The sequence below is a fragment of the Pongo abelii genome, chromosome 19, assembly GCF_028885655.2.
Source record: "Pongo abelii isolate AG06213 chromosome 19, NHGRI_mPonAbe1-v2.0_pri, whole genome shotgun sequence".
Lineage (NCBI taxonomy): Eukaryota > Metazoa > Chordata > Mammalia > Primates > Hominidae > Pongo > Pongo abelii.
Genome location: NC_072004.2, coordinates 18086099 through 18101411, shown reverse-complemented (window position 1 = coordinate 18101411; position 15313 = coordinate 18086099). Strand labels below are relative to the sequence as shown.

The following is a 15313-nucleotide window of genomic DNA, read 5'->3' as shown; positions in this document are numbered from 1 at the left end:
GGGCCTTTGCGCATGCCATCCCTCCATCTGCACTTCCCGGCTTACTTAAGTCCTTCCCAGCAAGCCACCCCGAAACAGCACCTCTTCCATTAGGCCTTCTTTGCGTTCCCCTTTCCTTCGGATGTCTTCCTCCTCTGAACATGGGCCTGTCCTTTGCTCCAAGTGCTAAGCCAGGCTTTGCTAGTACTGTCACTTTTGTCTGTGTGTTGTTCTTTGAGACTTAGAAGTCTTCTAAGTCAGGATCATGGAGCTTACAAAGTCTGGGTTTTCTCCTACTGTGCCAGTATGTGTGGAAGTGTTTGGACAGAAAGTGTGTGTTTTTGTGGAACTGGTGCCAAAACTTCAGGAATTGTACACAGTATGGTCACGTAGATTTTGTGGCCACATGGTGTCACTGTTGAAGCATGGCCCTGTGCAGTCCGGCGCCATGCTACTCAACCTGAGGCTTGTGGACTGGCAAAAACGGGAGGCAAATCCTCAAGTCCCGCCTCAGACCTCCTGCCTCAGAGCCTCAGGAGCCCAGCCTGGCTGGCTGTTTTGGCAAGCCCTCCTGTGGTTCAGGCACACTCAGTTTTGAGAAACAGCAGGCCTGATAGATACATGTCCACACTGCAGTGTTGATGCTCTGCTCTCACCAGCCAGCCCACATCCTACACGAGGTTGCTGTGGGGACTCCCTCATGGGCATCAAGGCCACAGCCCTCCCACATCACCCTTATGTGCTTCTGCCATCATTCCCCAAAACCCAGGAAAGTAATAGGCCATCCTACCCCAGAAGAGGATGGGGCTGCAATCATTAAACATGCATGTCCCCAGGTTCCCTGCAGCCAAGTGCCTGCATGCGTGCCTGCCTGGCAGCCCCTCACCCAGGTGCTCCCTGCAGGTCCTGCCTGACTACCTGAAGGGACTCTTCAGCAGCGTGCCGGCCAGCCGGCCCAGCGAGCAGCTGCTGCAGCAGGTGTCCAAGCTGGCTTCACTGCAGCATCGCGCCAAGGACCACTTCTACCTGCCGAGCATGTGAGCACCTGCCCTCCTGTCTCAGCTGGGGTGGACAGGCAACCCTGCCTTCTCAGCCCACCTCCACCCTCCTCAGAGCTGGCAGTCCCCAGGCCCTCAGGCTCCCCTCTTATACCAGTGGGGCTGTCTGGGAAGGGGCTGTCCTTGCCTGGGGGCTGAAGTCTTCCAACTAGCCATAGGAGCTGGGACCCCGCCTCTGTTGCGCAAGTTGCTTCTGGCTGGTATTATTAGCTCAGAGCAAAGGTAATGATAAAAAAAGCTTTCAGGACACATGTTCCCTGTGGTCCAGGAAATACACGTGGCTATGCAGAAAGATTCAGCCACAAAAGCATTCAGTGCAATGCTGTTACAAGAGCAAAAGATCAGAAGTAACCTCAATATCCAGCAACAGGGAGTCGTCAAGTAAATTATGGGTGTTAGCCTTTATTTACTTATGTATTTAATTAATTATTGATTTTTTCTTTATTTTTTTAAAAACGATATACCACTTTTTATAGAGACGGGGTCTTGCTCTGTTGCCCAGGCTGAACTTTTTTATTTTTGTAGAAACAGGGTCTTGTGGCCGGGCGTGGTCGCTCATGCCTGTAATCCCAGCACTTTGGGAGGCCAAGGCGGGTGGATCACGAGGTCAGGAGATCGAGACCATCCTGGCTAACATGGTGAAACTCCGTCTCACTAAAACTACAAAAAATTAGCCAGGCATGGTGGCAGGCGCCTGTAGTCCCAGCTACTTGGGAGGCTGAGGCAGGAGAATGGCGTGAACCCGGGAGGCGGAGCTTGCAGTCCATGAGCCGAGATAGCGCCACTGCACTCCAACCTGGGCGACAGAGCAAGGCTCTGTCTCAAAAAAAAAAAAAAAAAAGAAAGAAACAGGGGCTTGCTACTTTGCCCAGGCTGATCTTGAACACCTGGGCTCAAGTAACCCTCCTGCCTCAGCCTCCCAAAGCAGTGGGATTACAGGCATGAGCCACCCTGGCTGGCCTAGACAGCCTTTAAACTGATGTTCTCTAAGTTATAGTTAATGGTCACAGTGTAAATCAGTCATTCTCAAATTTTTGGTCTCAGGACCTTTTTACACTCTTGAAAAGAGGACCTTGGCTGGGTGCCGTGGCTCACGCTTGTAATCCCAGTACTTTGGGAGGCCGAGAAGGGCGGATCACCTGAGGTCAGGAGTTTGAGACCAGCCTGGCCAACATGGTGAAACCCCGTATCTACTAAAAAAAATAAAAATAATAAAATTAGCCAGGGGTAGTGGCGGGTGCCTGTAATCCCAGCTACTCAGGAGGCTGAAGCAGGAGAATCACTTGAACCCCGGAGGTGGAGGTTGCAGTGAGCCGAGATTGTGCCACTGTTCTCCAGCCTGGGTGACAAGAGCGAAACTCTGTCTCAAAATAATAATAATAATAAAAAAAATAGGCTGGGCACAGTGGCTCACGCCTGTAACCCCAGCACTTTGGGAGGTCGAGGTGCGTGGATCACCTGAGGTCAGGGGTTCGAAACCATCCTGGCCAACATGGCAAAACCCATCTCTAATAAAAACACAAAATTAGCCGGGCATGGTGGCACATGCCTGTAATCCCAGCCACTTGGGAGGGTGAGGCAGGAGAATCGCTTGAAACTGGCAGGTGGAGGGAGGTTGCAGTGAGCCAAAATCACACCATTGCACTCCAGCCTGGGCAAGAAGAGCAAAACTCCATTTCAGAATAATAATAATAATAATAATAATAATAATAATAACAACAGGACCTCGTGGCCAGGTGTGGTGGTGCACACCTGTAACGCCAGCTACTCGGGAGGCTGAGGCAGAATTGCTTGAACCCAAGAGGCAGAGGTTGCAGTGAGCTGAGATTGCACCACTACACTCCAGCCTGGGCAATAGAGTAAGACTCCGTCTCAAAAACAAAAAAAGTGGACCTCAAAGAGCTTTTGTTTATGTGGGTTATATCAATGAATATATTTACCCTGTTAAAATATTGATTTATTACTTCAGTTAAAAATAAAAATAATAAACCCACTAAATGTCAATAGAAATAACTTTCTATGAAAAATAACTCTATTTTCAAAAAAAATTTAGTGATTCATGGGCGTGGTGGCACATGCCTGTAGTCCCAGTAACTCGAGAAGCTGAGGTGGGAGGATCACTTGAGCCTGGGAGTTCGAGGCTGCAGTGAGCCGGGCTTGCACCACTGGACTCCAGCCTAGGTAACAGAGCAAGACCCTGTCTCAAAAAAAAAAAAAAAAATTAGTGAGAATTTTACATTTTCAAAGCTCTGTACTTTTACATTTTCAAAGCTCTGTACTGTCTGACTTAAGGCAGCTGGCTTCCCAGATCTGCTTCTGCAGTCAGCCTGTTGCCATCTCATGTGTTATATAGCCTCTGGAAAACTCCACTGTACACTCGTGAGAGAACAAGAGAGAAAATGACAAGTTCCTAATGTGATGAAAATGATTTTCAACCCCCTCGACCACATTTTGAGAACCCCTGGAAAAAAGAATAGTAAGATGATGTCCATACCATGTATATTCCAGCGCCTGTAACACAGTAAGGGCTCAATGTGCAAAGCTCCTTATTTTTATTTTATTTTATTTTATTTTATTTTATTTTATTTATTTTGAGACAGAGTTCTCTCTGTCACCCAGACTGGAGTGCAGTGACCCCATCACGGCTCACTGCAGCCTTGACCTCTTGGGCTCAAGTGATCCTCCCACCTCAGCCTCCCAAGTAGCTGGAATCACAAGTGTATGCCACAATGCCCAGCTAATTTTTAAATTTTTGTAGAGACGGGGGTCTTACCATGTTGACCAGACTGGTCTCGAACTCTTGGGCTCAAGTTACCCTCCCTCCTTTGCCTCCCAAAGTGTTGAGATTACAGGTGTAATCTCAACGCTAGCCACCACGCCTTGCCTAAAGCTCTTTTTTTAATGTATAATTTTAAGTGAAAAGAGCAGGAAGCGCATAAAGATATAATCCCAATCCTGGATGAAAATAATCATTGAGTTCTTACTTTTTGCAAGGGACTCTGCATCTGCATTATCTCAGCTATTCTTCCCAACTCCATTTTATTTTCCCCATTTACAGATAAGGCCCAGAGAGGTTATATGGCTTACTGAAGTCTAGCCAGCTAATGGTGGGGGAACTAGAATCCAAAACTGGAGAGGCTGGGTTCAGATGCCAGGCCCTTACCCCAGCGGTGGAAAGAAGGACAGATGTTACCCAGGGGATCTCTTGGGAGGAGGGGGTTCCCCTGGTTTTCTCCCAACCCTTCCTTCATCTGCAGCTCCAGCTGGTCAGGATGGGCTGGGACTGCTATTGGTATTTTCCAGATGTCCAAAGAGGTAAAGGGGCTGCCTGAGGTAGCAGCCAGCATATGTCAGAGGGAAGAGGGCTGGGGCAAGCTGATGCCCAGGGGCCTCAGCCTGGAAGCCCAGCACTCCTCTGCTCAAGGCTCTGCACAGCCCTGTGGCTGCTTTGCCTACCCTGATGTTTCCTCTCACCCCTCTGGCTTTTGCTTCTCCTTGGGGGCAGAAGGTATGAAGGATGAAATTGCCTTGGGTTCACGTCTTGCCCCCATCAACCCATGCCACTAACTCACTCAGTCACTATGTGACCTTGAACTAGTCAGTGAACTTCTCAGAGCCTCAGTTCCCTTAACTGCAAACAGGGATCCTAGCGGTACTGGCCCCGGCCATGATTAAGCAGTACCAAGGCACTGTGGGCACCTCTACCCCACCTTCAGCCCATTTACACTCCCTAGCATTTAGTCTTCCAGGGAGGTGCATAGATCAGGTCTGCTCTGCATGCCTGCTGCACAGTGAGGATTGCCTGAGCCTGGGAGCTCACTCAGGACCTTTTTCCCCTTCCTCCGTACACAGGCGGGAAGTCCAAGAGTACATCCCAGCCCAGCTCTACCGTACAACGGCAGGCTCGACCTGGCTCAACCTGGTCAGCCAGCACCGGCAGCAGACACAGGCGCTCAGCCCCCACCAGGCCCGTGCCCAGTTTCTGGGTAAGAGCTGCAGGGCAGGGGAGGTGATCATAGGGGCTTTGCTGAGGCGGGTGGTCATGGAGGATGGGTATGGAGGCACCTCTTTCTTTGCACAAAGGCATTTTTCAGTGCCGGTCAAGCTGAGCACCTGCCTGGAGAAAACATGTCTTTACATTATGGAGATGTCACCTAGGCTCAAAGTGGCCCTGGGCAGAGGAAGAAGAGCTGCAAGCAGGGATAGAGGAAGAGGCCATGAGAAGGGAGGCCAGAGAGATGGGAGGAGACCCAGACCGAGGGCTTCTGCACTGGCTGGACACAGCCCAGAGAAGCTGTGCAGTTCAGGGCCATGGCTGTTGTCAGTGAGCCCTGCCCAGCACGTAACTGCCACCCCCTCTCCCTGCCCAGGCCTCCTCAGTGCCTTACCTATGTTCGGCTCCTCCTTCTTCTTCATCCAGAGCTGCAGCAACATTGCTGTGCCAGCCCCTTGCATCCTTGCCGTCAACCACAATGGCCTCAACTTTCTCAGCACAGAGACTCATGTGAGTGGCCTCAGCCTGGCACTGCCATCGCCACCCTCTGTTCCCTGGTCCCCTACCCCCTCCAAGGGGCCAAGACCTCCAGCCGCCGAAGCCCAGTTCCACTGCTTACCACCTTCATGATCTCAGGCAAGTCTCTTCCCTTCTCTGAGCCTTGCTTTCCTCATCTGGAAAACGAGGATAAGAGTTGAGCCCTACCCACAGGGCTGTTGTGAAGGTGAGATGAGGTCAAACATACCCTATGCACTCGAAGAGTACATCTGTGTGCTTGGGCTGCCATAATAAAAGACCACAGACTGAGTAACTTAAACAAGAGAAGTTTATTTCTCACAATTCTGGAGGCTGGCGGTCCAAGGTCAAGGTGTCAGCAGGTTTGGTTTCTTTGGTGGTTTGCAGACAGCTGTCCTCGCTGTGTCCTCACATGGCCTTTCCTCTGTGTGCACACAACCCTGGTATCTCTTTGTGTATCCAAATTTCCTCTTATAAGGACATCTGTCATGTTGGAGTAGGGCCCATCTTAACAGCTTCATTTTAACTTAGTCACCTCTTTAAAGGCCTTATTTCTAAATACATTCTGAGGCACTGGGAGTTAGGGTTTCAACATGGGAATTTGGTGGGGGACACAATTCAGCCCATAATAAGTAGGACCTGTTGCCCCCTTAGTTTTTGTTCCCAGAACTAGACCCTGCGACAGGGATTCCAGGGCAAGTGGTTGATTTAGAGTTGATTCCAGGAAACACAGGAGTGAAGAAGTGAGACAGGGAAGGGCTGGAGCCAGTAGAGGGGGTGTTAGCAAGCAAGTTGCTGATGTGGGCACCTGGAGGTCAGTCCAGCTGGGGAGCCCTGAGAGACAGACTAGAGCTTTCCTTCTCTCCTGGGGGTGAGGGAGCTGGGGTGTCCATTCAACACTTCCCATCTGTCATTAGCAAGAGCTTCTTTCTGAGGCATTAACTCTCTATCACTCTGACTTTCCCTGTATGTGGTCCAAGTTTGCTTCCTGGGTCAGAAAACAAGCCCCTAGACAGGCTAGGTACTTGACTCACATCTGCAGTCCTAGCACTTAGGGAAACAGAGGCAGGAGGATTCCTTGAGCCTAGGAGTTTGAGACTGGCCTGGGCAACACAGGAGGCCCCATTTTCCACAAAAAGGAAATTTAAAAAAGAGGTGGAGGTGTTCACAAGAAGCAACTTTGATGTGAAGTTTAGGGCACAAATACCTCTCTATCCCAAGCACTTAGAGCACTTAGAACAGTGCCTGGTACATGATAGATGCATCATCTCATCAGTATTTGTTGAATCAATTTTACAGGTGAGGAAACTGAGGTCCAGAGAGGTAAAGTGATTTGCTCAAGGTCACGCAAGTCACTGGGGAACTGGTACTTGAACTGGAGTGAGTCTCCTGCCTCCTACAGATCTGATTTGCAGGGCAGGGGTAAGAGTGGTTGAGACTATCCTCGCCCACAGGCCTGTCCGGCCCCTCTCCTCCTACTCCCAGGAATTGATGGTGAAGTTCCCCCTGAAGGAGATCCAGTCGACGCGGACCCAGCGGCCCACGGCCAACTCCAGCTACCCCTACGTGGAGATTGCGCTGGGGGACATGGCGGCCCAGCGCGCCTTGCAGCTGCAGCTGGAGCAGGTGGGCCCAGTGCTCAGCCCAACATTCCACTCACTGGGCCCTTCTCTGGGCATGGCTCCAAGATAGGTCAGGTCCCTGCCATGCCCCAGGGAGTATCCAGGCCAGTGCATGGGACAGAACCAACCACAGCACAGCACAAAACTGCAGATCATTATGGGTGGTCATCCAGGGAAGCAACTTGGCAGTGGGAACACAGGAAAGGGCAGTACGGAGCCATAGAAGGTTGATGAGAGGGCAAGGACACTAGAGGTTTGAGAAAGTTCACCTGGGCTGAGATGTGGAGGCTGGATTGTAGGCCCCAGGATTGAGGGTGGAGAAACTGGGCTTCCTGTGTGACAGATGGTGAAACAGACCCACCTGCCCTGTGCCTTCCTATGTTTGCAGCAACTGTGGCTGTTACTTAAAAGGCAGGGGTGAGACAGGCACTGTGGCTCATGCCTGTAATCCCAGCACTCTGGGAGGCTGAGGCAAGGCAAGAGGATCACTTGAGCCCAGAAGTTTGAGACCAGGCAACATAGTAAGACCTAGTCTCTGCAAAAATTAAAAAAAAAAAAGTGCCTGTAGTCCTAGCTATACAGGAGGCTGAGGCGGGAGGATTGCTTGAGCCCAGGAGTTGGAGTTCAAGGCTGCAGTGAGCTGTGATGGTGCCACTGCACTCCAGCCTGGGTGACAAAGTGAGACCCCATCTCTAAAATAAAATGTAAAAAAGCATGGATGACCTCTAGACTCCTGTCCAAGTCTCACACCCGCCTGGGGTCAGGGCAGGACTAGCATTTTCACCCCACCGAAGAGATAGGATTCAGGCCCAGAGAAGATGCAGAATTGAGGTTGACACCCACATGTCTGCCCTGTCCAGCCTGTAACATCACCCCTCCAGGTGTGGGCCCAGCACCACTCCCATGACAGGGCCTGTCTTGGAGGGGGTGATTTCCCAGGGCAAGAGAGATACCCCTTGAACCCCTCCTGGGTTCAAGCGGTAATCCCACCTCAACCTCCCAAGTAGCTGGGACTGCAGGCGCATGCCACCATGCTTGGCTAATTTTTGTATTTTTAGCAGAGATAGGGTTTCACCATTTTGGCCAGGTTGGTCTTGAACTCCTGACCTCAAGTGATCCATCCACCTCAGCTTCCCAAAGTGTAGGGAGGGGCGTACATGTGTAAACCGCCACTCCTGGCCCTCTAGACAATCTCTAAACGTTGCTGAGTCTGGGTCTCTCCCCAGGGCACCCTATCTGATACTGAGGCTTTCAAAACCATGTCTACCATCACAGCATCCATACTTCTACCTCCTGCCCAGACTACCTGAGCTCCAGGCTCCCTCAGCATCCCCCTTGGAGACCAACAGTCCTCTCCAGCTTTCCTCCCGACCCTCCCAGGCACTCAGGCCCCACATCTGGGAGTCCTTCCCACCCCTGTCCCTTCCTCCCATGGCCTCTGTGGCCTCCTCTCCCGCCTCCCCCGTCTCTGCTCATTCCTCCAGCCACCCTGGCTCCCTTGTGCTGAGCTTATTCTCCCTGCCCTGGGCCCTCTGCCCTCACTGTCCTCTCCACCTGGAATGCTCTTCCTTGATTCATCACAGGGCCCATTCTCTCCCTTTATTTGGGTTTCAGCACAAATATCACCTTTTTCTAGAAGCTTTCCCTAACCCTCCTCCCTAAGAACTCACGATCCCTGCCCCCATAGCCCTACTTATGGCTTGGAAATCATTTAGTTATTTGTTTATGTATTGTCTCCTTATATTAGTCTGTTTTACGTTGCTATAAAGGAATACCCGAGGCTGCATAATTTACAAAGAAAAGAGGTTTATCTGGCTCACGGTTCTGCAGGCTGTGCAAGAAGCGTGGCACCAGCATCTGCTTGGCTTCTGTGGAGGCCTCAGGAAGCTTTTACTCAAGGCAGGAGGCAAAGGGGAAGCAGGCACATCACGTGGCAAGAGAGGGAACAAGAGAGAGAGGGCCCAAACAGCCATCTCTCGTGTGAACTATTAGAGTGAGGACTCACTCATTACCTTGGGTAACCAAGCCATTCATGAGGGATTTGCCTCCATGACCCAACACCTCCCACCAGGCCCTGTCTCCAACATTGGGGATCACATTTCTTCTCTTTTCTTTTCTTTTTTTTTTTTTTTTTTGAGACAGTGTCTTGCTCTGTTGCCTAGGCTGGAGTAATCTCGACTCACTACAACCTCTGCTTCCCCAGTTCAAGTGATTCTTCTGCCTCAGCCTCCCAAATACCAGGATTACAGGCATGTGCCACCACGCCCGGCTATTTTTTTGTATTTTAGTAGAGACGGGGTTTCACCATGTTGGCCAGGCTGGTCTCAAACTCCTGGCCTCAAGTGATCCACCCGCCTTGGCCTCCCAAAGTGCCGGAATTACAGGCATGAGCCACCATGCCTGGCTGGGGATCACATTTCAACATGAGATTTGGAAGGGACAAATATCCAAACTGTATCATTCCCCCATCAGAATGTCAGCTCCAAGAGAGCAGGACCAAATCCATCTTGTTCATGCTGTGTCCATAACTCAGTGCCTGGCACATAGTAGATGCTCAATACATATTTGTTGGTTGCATGGGTGGGTGGGTGGGTGGATAGATGGATGAAGGCCTCTTTGGTTTTCCCACTTCCTTGCAACACGTCCTGACCTCCTTATGCTGCCCTCTCTGCCTCTGGCCTGTATGTGTCAGGGGCTACATTCATTCACTCATTCAGCATAGATCCACTGAGCATCTCTGTGTAGCAAAGATACTGAAGTGACTAAGACCCCCTCAGCTCTGGCCCTCACAGAGCCTCAGGTCTCAGATATAAAATATACCTTGATCAGTGCTGGGAGGGTATACAGGGGACCTGAGCTATCTGGGAGGTAATCAGGGAGAGCTTCCAGGAGGAGGTGATGTCTGAGTGCAGCAGTGTTGCACCAACAGACCTGGGTCCCTATCCTGCCTACCTTTGACAGGCTGTGTGAGGGGATCTTGAGGCGTCCCTGATTCTCACTGAGCCTCAGGTTCCACACTGTCAAATGCAGCAACAATCCCAGCAAGGCCTAGTACATGGCAGCATGTGGGTAGGTAAAGGATTGGCTGGAGGAGAAGACTCCATTTGCACACGCTGATTTAATTAGTTGAGGTGGCCCCCAAGGCAGGGCCAGCACAGCTAACCTCAACAGAGAGCACTTCAGAGTGTGATCCTCAAGCCTCTTACCATCCAGGTTCAAATCCCACCACCTACCAGTTGTGCAGTCTGGAGCTTCAAGGCTCGGTGCCTCAGTTTCCCCACCTGTGGAATGGGATATAATAGCTCCTGTCTCTTAGAGACACTGTGGGGGTTAAAACAGGTAGGACACATCAGGCCTTTAGGACAAGGCCTGGCACACAGTTAACACTCAGAGTGCGCCTCTAACATGATTTTATCCTTTCTCAAAGCAGCTTCCCTGGGGGGATTCCAACAATGGCTTTCGTCTGAGAACCACATTCACAGATTGATTTGCGCAATTCCCTGATGCCTTCCCCTACCCCGCTCCAATTGGGAGCACTAAGCCTGGGTCACTGCCCATTGTGCACTGTGGGAGCCAGGCGGTAACCATGGCAACAGACAGTTAGAAACTGTTACCATTTATTGATTGGATTCATATTTTTTAAATCTAAAGAATTTACACGTGGCCAGGCGCGGTGGCTCACGCCTGTAATCCCAGCACTTTGGGAGGCCGAGGCGGGCAGATCATGAGGTCAAGAGATGGAGACCATCCTAGCCAACGTGGTGAAACCCCGTCTCTACTAAAAATACAAAAATTAGCTGGGCGTGGTGGTGCATACCTGTAGTCTCAGCTACTCGGGAGGCTGAGGCAGGAGAATCGCTTATACCTGGGAGGCGGAGGTTGCAGTGAGCCGAGATCGCGCCATTGCACTCCAGCCTGGCGACAGAGCGAAACTCCGTCTAGGAAAAAAAAAAAAAAAAAGAATTTACGTGCAATAAAGCCTCACTGAATCCTCAACACAGCCCTGTCTGTGAGGCAGGCCCCTGGTCAATTGAGACCTTACAGATGAGGCCACTGAGGCTCAGAGAGGTGAAGCAATAGACCCTGGGTCACACAGCTCACACGGAGCAAAGCTGGAAGAGGCACTTGGTCTCCTGCTTGCTTACCCCTTGCAGCCCACACCCCACCATTCGGCCTTCCAGCTCTTCATGCTCCTCTCAGGCCCTGGGGGAGGTGGGGACAAGGGTTCCTGCATGAATGATGGTCTCCACCTATCTCCCAACCACCTCTCCATTCTGTACTTCCCACCCCAAGGTAAGAGCTGGGGAAGTGTTGGATGGGCGTGGACTGTCACTGTCACCTGCAGGGACTGGAACTGTGTCGTGTGGTGGCCGTGCATGTGGAGAACCTGCTCAGTGCCCATGAGAAGCGGCTCACATTGCCCCCCAGCGAGATCACCCTGCTCTGACCCAGCCCCCAGCCCTCCAGTACTTCTGCCAGAAGCCTCACTGTGTGGCCTCAGAGAAATCACTGGACCTCTCAGGATCAATGACCCCTGTAAGGGGCCAGAGCCGTGGAGGACACTAAGAGGAGGCAGGAAGAGCAACTCAAATACCCAAGAACACAAGAAGACCCATCCTGAATTGGGATGGAATGGCAGCATGCAGACTTGGGTCAGATAGCAGGAGGAACTTTCAAAAGTCTGGCCCACTGTGCAGTGGAGCAGAAGGCAGGACTGTGAGGCCTTCTGCCATGTACCGATTGCAGACCCTGCCCCTAACTCCTGCCTATGACACAGAAGCCCCACACCAGTTGCCTAGATGAACTGGACTCTGCCTTTGGTTTACTCAGGGTCTGATGTTGGAATCTGCCGCAACTGCACACCCCAGCCCCTACATGTCCTCCTAAGGGGCCCCTCCTTGTGCTGCCAGTCAGCCTGGATTTCTGGTCGTTGGTTATTTCTGTGCAAACAAAAGGTGTGCCTGGCAGCCATTTCTCCATGGAGTTGCTAAGTGGCTGGAAAACAAGCCTGAGGGAGGAGGCAAGAGTTGGAGTTACCTTAGGCCCCCGATTCACTGCCTACGAACAGGAACAGACCATCCCCCACTCCTTGGGTATCCCCAACCCCAGACCCCCATCACTTGATGGGCCACACAAGTTTGAGAGTAGTACAAGGGAGAAGTTTGGGAAAAGCCTTCTTGGAAAATGGGACATTAGCATTGAGTTTTGAAAGATGAGTAGGAGTTTGCTAAGAATAGATGGAAGACAGCGGGATAAACATTCCAGAGAAAATCGTGTTTGTTCCCTGCTGTATCTTCCAGAACCTAGGAGGATGCCTAACAGAGAGTAAGCACTTAAAAAATATTTGTCATATGAATGAAAAAATAAACGAATCAATGTTGATAGAAAGTGCTGGTGCTTTGGGGAGCTTGTGCGGGGCAGAGGACACTTGGGGAGACTAGATAGGTAGATGGGGGCATAGCTGCAAGATCCATGGCAGCAGAGAAAGGATTTATCTACTTATTCAGCAATTCAATAGCTATTAAATACCTACTGTGAATGAGGCAAATACCAGGCACTGGCAGTTAATCACAGTCAAATCACCACAAACTAGGATAAGACCTGTGAGTGGGAGTTAGCTAGGGAAAGAGGAGAGAGAACAACATACGCAGGGGCCCTGAGGTGCGCATTACTTGTAGCAGGATCTGAGACTGAAGAGGCTGGCAAAGATGGTTTGGATAGGGCTTCTGGACTACATTAAGAATTTAGGATTTCTAGGCCGGGCGCAGTGGCTCACATCTGTAATCCCAGCACTTTGGGAGGCTGAGGCAGGTGGATTGCCTGAGCTCAGCAGTTCGAGACCAGCCTGGGCAACACGGTGAAACCCCGTTTCTACTAAAAGATGTATAATATACAGGGGCAGCATGCCCCTGTAATCCCAGCTACTCAGGAAGCTGAAGCAGGAGAATCGCTTGAACCTGGGAGGCAGAGGTTGCAGTGAGCCAAGATCATGCCACTGCACTCCAGCCTGGGTGACAGAGTGAGACTCCATCTCCAAAAAAAAAAAAAAAAATTTAGGATTTCTGGGCTGGGCATGGTGACTAACACTTGTAATCCCAGCACTTTGGGAGGCTGAGGTCGGTGGATCACTTGAGCTCAGGAGTTTGAGAGCAGTCTGACCAACATGGTGAAATCTCACCTCTACTAAAAATACAAAAATTAGCCGGACATGGTGGCATGCACCTGTAATCCCAGCTACTCAGGAGGCTAAGGCACAAGAGTCACTTGCACACCCAGGAGGCGGGGGTTGCAGTGAGTCAAGATCGCGACACTGTACTCCAGCCTGGGCGACAGAGCGAGACTCGGTCTCAAAAAAAAAAAAAAAAAAAAAAAAATTTAGGATTTCATCCCAAGAGCCATGAGCAGCCTTCAAAGGTTTTCCAGAGGGGGAAGGGGAGGCGCAACCTGCACAGATTGTACTTTGTAAAAGCCATTCTGACCACTGAACAGTGAGTGAATGTAGGAGTTGGGGAGACCGGAGGGGGCTGCTGCAGTGTTAGCTGGAAAACTTGTCATGGATTCTAGTGGTGGTGATGGGTGGGGAGAAGATGGTAACTGGGGAGAGATTAGAAGGCCCAGCTGGCAGGACTAGGGGGTCAATCAGACCATCCTGGGATGGAGAGGATCAAGAAAGAGCCCCTGATACAAATGCCACAGGGCTGTCCTGCTTTTCACCACTGCCTTGGGTTGGCTTTCCCCAGAAGCAGAGCCCAAGGTGAGGAAAGTAAGGAACTCACCAGAAAGAGTGTCGTGTCAATCAAGTTACCACTGCGCAGGGGCCATGCCTGGCAGCAGCTCACTTAACCCCTGGGGTTCTGCCTGTGGCGCTGATACTCAGTAGAGGGACCCCAAAAACAGAGCACAGTGGGCTCCAACATGAGGCAGCCCTGAGGCCTGCCCTCTGCCTCTCATTTCTCATTGTTGTGAGATCATACATGGTGTGTGTGAGGGGGAGGGGGTGTCAGGCTAATTCTTTTGCCCCAAAACCTTTTCCCTAGTCAAGCTAAACTATGAGGCTCAGGAAGGGATGATATGGCAGAGTGAAAACGAGGGGGCATTTTTTTGGCTTTCAGAATACAACTGGGGCCTCCCACACAGACTACAAGCGGCTTCTTGGAAGTAGATCATCCAGGTTGAGCCAAAATGTGAATCACCTCTTCTCTAGGTTGACACAGCCTCTCCCATCCCGGACACTGCATTGGAAGCTTCCCTGTGTTCCTCCCTGACTGCTCTTGAGCTAGGACTCTCCCCTCTCAGAGCCCCGGTGAGGGACAGCACAGATTCTGGAACCAGGCAGCCTGGGTTTGAATCATCACTAGGCCACATACTCGCTGTATGGCCTTGGGCAAGTCATTTCACCTCTCTGGGCCTGTTTCCCTATATATACAATGGTAATAATAATAACGCCGTCCTCATTGAATTGTTTGGACGATTAATTGGGCTAGTATATGCACAGGTCCTGGCACATAGTAAAAACTTGATAAGCTTTTTAAAAAAAATGTCCATTCCAGGCTGGGCGCGGTGTCTTACGCCTGTAATCCCAGCACTTTGGGAGGCCGAGGCAGGAGGATCTTGTGCCCAGTAGTTCCAAGACCAATTTGGCAACATGGTGAAACCCCATCTCTACTAAAAACAGAAAAATTAGCGGGGTGTGGTGGTGCACGCTTCTACGTAGTTCCAGCTACCCAGGAGGCTGAGGTGTGGGAGGATGTCTTGAACCCGGGAGGTTGAGGTTGCAGTCAGCCAAGATCGTGCCACTGCACTTCAGCCTGGGCAACAGAGACTCTGTCAAAAAAGAATGAGGAGGAGGGGGAGGGGGAGACGGGTGATAAGGAACTGGCATGGGCAACAGCCATGGCAAACAGCCGGGGCAAAGGCCAGGAGGTGAGACACAGTATGTTTGTAGACCTGGCTTACAGGATGAGGACCGGGCTGGGGCTCAGTGTACATGGAAAGAGAGGAGAGGAGGAGCCAAGGCCAGAAGAGTCTTGAAGAAAAGCTTTTAGCACCAAATAAAGCAGGGGAACTTTATCCTGGGGAGACATGGGAGACTTTCCAGCAGATCCCCCCCGCCCCCCATTTGTTGGAGCCCTCCAGTGCATCCT

General features: G+C 51.1%; 1 protein-coding gene across 2 annotated transcripts in view; it reads left to right on the top strand.

Annotated features, from left to right (window-relative positions):
* Positions 1-12551, top strand: part of MYO15A (myosin XVA) — a 71002-nt gene extending 58451 nt beyond the window's left edge. Inside the window, exons 62-66 of one of the 2 annotated variants that reach the window (XM_024234893.3) lie at positions 883-1016; positions 4890-5023; positions 5408-5541; positions 7033-7173; positions 11515-12551. In XM_024234893.3, the coding sequence (XP_024090661.3) occupies positions 883-1016; positions 4890-5023; positions 5408-5541; positions 7033-7173; positions 11515-11616 (645 nt within the window). In that variant the 3' untranslated portion in view covers positions 11617-12551. The remainder of the gene's footprint in view (positions 1-882; positions 1017-4889; positions 5024-5407; positions 5542-7032; positions 7174-11514) is intronic. The other variant, XM_024234894.3, reaches the window with a different exon arrangement.
* The last annotated feature ends 2762 nt before the right edge of the window (positions 12552-15313 follow it).